This window comes from Montipora capricornis, chromosome 14 (assembly GCF_036669925.1).
Source record: "Montipora capricornis isolate CH-2021 chromosome 14, ASM3666992v2, whole genome shotgun sequence".
NCBI classification, from domain to species: domain Eukaryota; kingdom Metazoa; phylum Cnidaria; class Anthozoa; order Scleractinia; family Acroporidae; genus Montipora; species Montipora capricornis.
The window spans coordinates 23,654,634-23,661,923 of record NC_090896.1 but is presented as its reverse complement, the minus strand read 5'-3'; the positions used below and the strand labels follow the sequence as shown (position 1 = coordinate 23,661,923).

At 40.5% G+C, this 7,290-nt stretch overlaps 1 protein-coding gene and 2 pseudogenes across 1 annotated transcript; 1 reads left to right on the top strand and 2 right to left on the bottom strand.

The window, feature by feature from the left end:
• LOC138031730 (uncharacterized) lies at positions 1-2,201 on the top strand (annotated as a pseudogene).
• Positions 2,202-4,599: 2,398 nt separating this feature from the next.
• LOC138033156 (piggyBac transposable element-derived protein 4-like) lies at positions 4,600-6,126 on the bottom strand. Its single transcript, XM_068880920.1, has one exon. It carries the CDS (start codon positions 6,042-6,044, stop codon positions 5,055-5,057), a length of 990 nt encoding a protein of 329 aa, XP_068737021.1. The 5' UTR covers positions 6,045-6,126; the 3' UTR covers positions 4,600-5,054.
• LOC138031729 (piggyBac transposable element-derived protein 5-like) lies at positions 6,055-6,938 on the bottom strand (annotated as a pseudogene).
• Between the last annotated feature and the right edge of the window lie 352 nt (positions 6,939-7,290).

Below are 7,290 nucleotides of genomic sequence, written 5' to 3'. Positions count from 1 at the left end.
ATGGAACTTGTGAGTGGCTACATCCTAGAGGTTGAGGTCAGGGATAAACGGCATGTTGGTTTGACCTCAGCGAACATGGAAAAACAAGCTCTTCAAAATGCCCTCCAGAGGTTGCAGACATCATTAAATGTTGTCGAGGTTGTGACTGATGCCTCTACTTCAATAAAAGAAGTTGCTTGGTAAGAATTCTAATATCACACTGTTATGTTTTGTATGTAATAGCAAAATAAACAATGACATTTTCAAATGGATTGATTTTTGAGATCCTTGATGTATCACATTACAATTCAAGGGCCTGGTGAAAGGGGGTGAACATGATGATGCCGCCTTCAAAAAGCATAAAGAAGTTTACTTTATCCTTCTGCCCCCTTGTTGTAACTTATTAATTTTTAATCAATGACCAAATCATGGGGGGACCTCCTTGTGCCAGCCTTTGGCTTTCTGAGGTCTCCTCATCACTCACTGTTTTTTGGAATGTTCTATATTATTTAGTTTATTTATTTTGTTGAACTATTCTTGTTCTTTTCTTGTTCAACTAACATTGTAAATACTGTAATCTTACATACTGTATGAGGTGGTGTAAAAAAATAATTAATAAATAAATAAATAAATAAAAAAAAGGAGGACTAATGATATCAGCGCTAGGTAGCACAAGCAATAGTTAAAGGTTGGGTTGAGGGAACTTTGTTCATGACTACACATTTCTTTATTGTTTTTGTCTTGCAGCCGATCATTTTGCTTCAGTTTCAGCTTGGATGTGTGGCACAAGTCAAAAAGCATAAGGAAGTGTTTGGCAAAGGTGATGTTTACAACACTCATCTGATACTTATTTCCTTACAGAGAAAGTCATCTTTATGGTAGTAGCGGTATTCTGGAATAATATCTGTAACTTTTCTTTTAGTGACTAAAATCTAATTCTACGTAATTATTGTTTTACTGTTTGTATGCAGGTTGGTCACCTCAAAAATATGGAAAAGATTCAAGCTTGGTCTGATCATGTCATTTTACACTTCTGGCATTGTGCCAACATGTGTAAGTCCTCTGAAACAACAAGCGACGAGGAAGCCCTGGAGCAAATGAAGGCACAGGGTGTATCTGTGAAGTCCCTTCATCCCTTGAATTTGACTGCTGTATTGTAGAACTGATCTTTTGGCTAAATGATAATTTTTAGGTGCTATTATTCTTTTTACAACAGAGCAAGTGGACTGGTTTACTCCACCATGTATGTGATGAGCATGATTGGTCTGGAGGCAAGTGTGACCATGGGCAATTGGAAGATCATGACCTTCCATGGTTTGACCGAAGGGATAAAGATTTTGAAGCCCTACAGAAAATCATCCTTGACCCACAGCTTCTTGCAAGTTTTAAATATTATGTCCGTTTCAGGTAAATAAATTTTCTCTACTACTGTTGATAATTTTCGGTGGACATCAACTGCAAGGCTTTCTCCCGGTGGCCACCTTGCTTATAATCCTATCTAGTCATAAACAAATGAGGGCTTCAGTTATTAGCCCCACAACCGTCTCCACCCCTCTTACAGGTACTGATTTATTTCATTGCAGCAAGGTCAGAACCTGTTTTGTATGGTGGAACAGGTACATTTCGATTTATATAAATCTGTGTTTAACACATTTTACTTTCTTCCTTCAGGCACACTGGAAGTATTGAATGCGCAAATATGTTCTTACAGGTTTGTGACTACACTTGTCCTTTTTATACACATTTGTACTTGTAATAAACTTCTTTTGTACACCTGGTAGAGCTTTTAGCCTTTCTCCACAAAAGAGAAACTTCAAAACCAAAATAATTAATTATGACTGTCAGGTAGTAGACTCCAATGAAATTGCAGGAGTAAGGAAAGACCAATATTATTGTTAATCCCTGTTGGCCTCACCTTTAATTTGAAAGCACACTAGGGATGTATTCAGGGCAAAAGAGAGTGACACTGGTGATATTATGTTTTTTTTTGTTTGTAGTTACAGAAGTTACAAAGCCAGAAAGCAATTAGCTGCCATTGATTGGAATTTCCATGTCAACGATGCAGCTGCAACCACTAAAGCAGGGGATGTTGTGGTATCCAGAAAGTATCACCAAAGGACCAAGGAATGGAACTCCAAGGTGGTAAAAGTGAAAAAGCAGTACGAGTACATCCCTGTACTTATGGCCAAGGTCCTCAAGTTACGGAAAGAAGATGCCAATGAAGTCACTCATAATGTCCCTTTGAATGAGAGCGACCCAGCTTTATTGGCACCAACAATTGCAGACAAGCCACCACTGCCATCCAGGGAACTTTTTCTTGCAAGGAAAACTAGATTTGAAAGCCATACCAACGAAAACTAAGGACATTATCCCAACTTTTTTCAATATTACCTTTCTATAAGTTTTTGGAAACATCAACGATAATTTTGTTGAAAACCAAAGGTCGTTGAATTGTGAAATGGATTATGTATGCCGTATTTACTGCGGGCGCAACGTACAGATTAGTGAAAAGTCCTCAGGCTCTTTGGCCAGCGGTTGGTTGCCAGGAGGTACTGCAGGATTTCTGTGGTAAAAAAATTGAAGCTGTCACAGAGCTTATACAGAGCAGCCAACCAAAAAGTTTAATTTTTGCGAATTCTTTAGATTCTCTCCTGGCGCCTATCTGCTGACCAAAAAGCCTGAGGACTCTGGGTACAGATTGAAAAACTCGGGAAAACTCAACATGAACAGTAGGGCTTTTAGGGATTAAACCATCGTCTGCGTCCTTATTTGAACTTTAGGCATGAAAGAGGTACACATGTAGCAGGTTTTATTTGTGCTGAACGGTAACTTGAAACTTGGCCAGGGGCGCATGTTCTTCCTAGACAGTGTTGCAAACTAAATTTATTTCAAATTGACAGTAACAAAACCAAAAGCAAACTACTACTTTAGCTCATTCATGCCTAAATCCCATATACACGCCAGTTTGAGAAGGGCAATAATGTCGAACAGTTTTAACAACGCATGCAGGACATACTTTTCTGTTGCCCTTCCCTAGATACCCATAACGATCAAGCACATACTGCCTGTAACTGGCTTTCCGGAATGATCGTGTACTATTGTCTTCTCTGTCATTCCTGATGTCTCCCCTGTTCCTTATGACCAGCTGGAGAACATCAGGATCAAGACATAATTTTTGGAACCTAGTGTGTGTAGTGACACATTTCCGCTGCCCAGAGCATTTGTTCTCTATTTCTTGTGGCATAATTTGACAGACCCCACACTTGCACCAAGGTATTGAGGGTCCAGCAAATGAGCTTTCTTCTTGACTTGCTGCACTTATTGGAGTCTGAGTCACAGCAGCTGCAGTGGCTCCTCCTCCTTCGTCATCCTCCACATCATCTAGATCATCTTCTGCAATGAGAAGACCATGGATATAGTCCATGCCTCCGACTCCCCGTCGCAAACTTCGGATGCACACCTTGCTCACCATGGGCTAATCCAGTGTTGAAATAAACTCCTGAAATGTAATGTCATTCCAGAAATCAAAATGGAAGTAAAAGTAAGAAAACAGTCAAAAACATAAAAGGGAACAAGATGGTATGTGTTGTCCAGGGATAAATTTATCTGAGATTTTCAGTAATGTAAACACAGTCTTCCTACCTTCACAGCATTGTTTTCTTTCACCCTCTCTTCCTCTTCACTGGGCCTATTTGAAGCAACATTGTAAGGCTGATTTGCTCTCTGAACAGGGCGGGCAGCTTGAGCAGAATTACTTGTACTAGGCTAAGATGGACAAACAAGACAACTTCAATAATATTGTTTATCACAGAAATATTATTCCCATACAAGCTTACACTTATTTCAAAACTGGGTGCCTCCCGGAAAATTCCGAAAAGAAACAAATCATTTCTTTTTTCCTTTGATCCCCATTTCGCTGCCAAATGTGAAGAAGGACAACGAACCAATTTGCATAATACACAAGTGTCACAAATGCATAATACACAGGTATCATTGTCAATTTCGATCGAAACACAATAATCTATTGGTATGAAGTAACAAATAAATAGTGTTTAGCCGTCCAGAAAAAAAATAAAGCATACGCTAATAACACAGCAAACACACCTTATTTCTGCAAGGTTTAGCTGTCGAACCACATGTGCATCTGGCGCCACATTGAACACCTTGGCCCTTGCAAGGGCAACCACGATTAGATCCACTTGTCCTTTTCGTGGAACATGTGCTCATACATGAGCACGAAATTCTACTTTCCTATAAATTGAAGATGTCGTTGATTCAATATATCCACAATAACGAAAACAAATTGCCGAACTTCAACCTATGAAATTTCGCAAAGAACTACTTACCACGCGTTCAGTCTCGGTTGATGACTCTCTACTGACTTGATCGTCCATCACAAGAAATACCACACAAACACAGAGGTTTATGGCACGGAAAAACAAAACCAACTCCAAAAAGTGCAAAAAAGCTACAGGTTCAACGAGTATTATACAGAATATTGGCCGAGAACGTATTAACGAACCAAATTCAAGATGGCGGACCGATGAAAACTCTGGGACTAAATCATGTGTGCCATCGTGCATGCTCAGCCGTGACACTGTTCCTTTAACCCTTTAAGCCCCACAGGAAACTGAGGAAACATGACCCCCTATTCCCGGGACCTACTTTGCACTTCATGGCCTAATTTCAATTTTTCAACCATGTCTGATGAAATGCCTTATATCTCAAAAACTACAAAGCAGACGAAAAAACACTTAAGACAAAAAATGTTCAGCAAGAAATAAACTTTAATTCTAGACAAATATCACACCACATGGTGAACTATAACACGAATTAGAGCAAGCTAAAGATTTCAAAACTGCTGAAAACGCTCCTGTTTACACTCAAATTTAGAATGTCTTGGAAATAAGAAAGCCAAAAAGACTCATTTTCTGAATGAAATGCACAACAGAACTTGCAATTTTTAAGAACTATCCTATATACATTACAATAAATTTCAAATGTGATAAGTCCAGAATTTTCGAGCGATTTTTCGAAGTAAACTTTGAATTTGAATTTCGCGCTCTTGTGACGCATTAGCTCAGGTCATCGATGTGATTCGGGAAACATGCCAAACAAACACGCTTGTTACACTGCTGGCAGCCCATTCTGCAAAAAGTTTTCTGATTTCGCTTCAGGCAGCGTTTGCATCGCCCTTTTCCAAAGGGAACAGGCCAGTGGCTTCCTTCTACTTGATCAGAAGCTACAGTTCTTGCTCGGTTACTGAAATCGCCGATCAGATCGTTGGCAAGTTCAACTCTGAAGTCAAGTTGAGTTCTTGATGGGTGGTTCACGGCCTTTTTCTCCAAAATAAACGCATTTACCACACTGACATCGACACAGAACCAGAAAAGATAACGCCACCATTTTCTTGACTTTTTTCCGACGGCATAATACCCGCGCATCTGGTCATGTAGGTCGACACCTCCCATGTTCTTGTTGTAGCTCTTTACAACAGGGGCACTTCGTACTGGAATAACAGTCCCATCGCGTTGTTTGCGGTTCACTGTTTCATTTCCAACTGGATTGCTTTGGGAGCTCAAAAAATGAGCAAGTCTTTTGTCTTTCCACACAGTTGCCACGAGGTTGTTTTTACGCCGAAAAATCGACTCTCCTTGCCTCAAGCGTTTCACTTGCGCATTGTTTGCTGCAAGTTCTTTCGGAAAGTCTTTCCTGTTTGCTCGCGTCGTTCCACACAGATAAATGTTGTCCTCCAGCAGATCTTCTGCAAGTTTAACGCTTGTGAAAAAATTGTCACAATAAACATGATGATTTTTCCCTGTAATGTTTCGAGTTAAGTTATAAACAACACGATACCCCAAGTTGTGTTCAGTAACGCCATCTTCTCTCTTCCCTGTGTAAACTTCGAAATTGTAAACATAGCCGCTAGACGCCTCGGCTATTTCCCACACTTTAATCCCTCGCTTGACTGGCTTCATTGGCATGTATTGCTTCATTCCAAGACGTCCTTTGAACTTTACCATCGCTTCATCGACAGACAAATTTTTATCAGGTCTTAGTTCCATTTTACAACATTCAACAACGCGATCTAGAACGGGCCGAACTTTGAAAAGCTTGTCGCGTGCAGGATTTTCACGAGGGACTTGATTCGCGTTGTGATTGACATGCAGATGTTGCGATAATTTGTCGAATCGATTTCTTGACATGACTTTTTGGACTGCCGTAACTCTAATAAGAGGATCGCTGCTCCAATAAAGGCGAGTGGCAGGCAACTCCTTTATTCCAAACAGCACGTGCAGTCCAAGGAACGCTTTCACTTCGGCGAGAGTTGTGTCAAACCATTCTGGGTCTGGTTTCACAGCAATACATTCCCGTGCGTAACGATTCGTTTCAAGGACGATTTGCTCAATAAGTTCTTCTGGGAACATCAAATAAAAAAATCAATCGCTGTTCCATCCTCTGCAACGCCAGAAGTAGGGCCAGTAGCGGCAGTAAATGGTGCAACGTCTACGGGATGTTCGTCCTCATTCCATGTCTCTTCTTCGTCAGAGTCTGTTAGGTCTGAGAGATCGTCGGTTGCAACAGAAGACACAGAAATGTCTGACTCTAAGTCGCTTTGATGTCTAGCTTCAAATCTAGCTTGCCTCCATTCTGCAATAGCTTCTCGATCTTCCTCTTCGAATCCTAAAAACACACCGTCGTCACTTTCGTCTTCGCTCATCGCCGCCATAGTTTTCGATTGAAATTTTGAGACTGATGCTAAGTGAAAACCTATGACATAATTCACATCAAATGAAAGCTTAAACCCTTTTCTATTGGTTCAAAAACAATAGAGCTTCATAGCAACGCTAAAACATCACTTTTCATTGGTTACAATGTACGTGGGTCTCAGAGTGCCATATGGCACTATCGGGAATAAGATGCAGTCACGCAAGAGTGCCATATGGCACTATCGGGGCTTAAAGGGTTAACTACACCAGAGTCTTCCATGATTATAAAGCCATTGCAAGTTTGTTTATTATCGTCAGTTTTGGACCTCTCCGTTGGTAACACCTTGAACTTGAATAAAGTGTAGCTCATGTCGTGGACACAATGCATCATGCAATCTTGAACATGACCATCTGAAAATAACTTGTATCCAAGAAGACTCTTAAAGGACTTGAGATTCTCGGGGGTGTACTCCCCAGAGTCAATCAAGTACATATACAAATCAGCGAAAGTAACTGGAGGTATCTTAGAAAAATCGTAGCTCCAGCTCTGGATATTTTCCAGGCGAGGTATTGCGCCCTTTTCAGTGTTCAGTTTACTAGT

Coding starts and splice junctions, on each gene's coding strand:
- LOC138033156 (XM_068880920.1), bottom strand. CDS start 6,044: ATGGAACTAAGACCTGATAAAAATTTGTCTGTCGATGAAGCGATGGTA.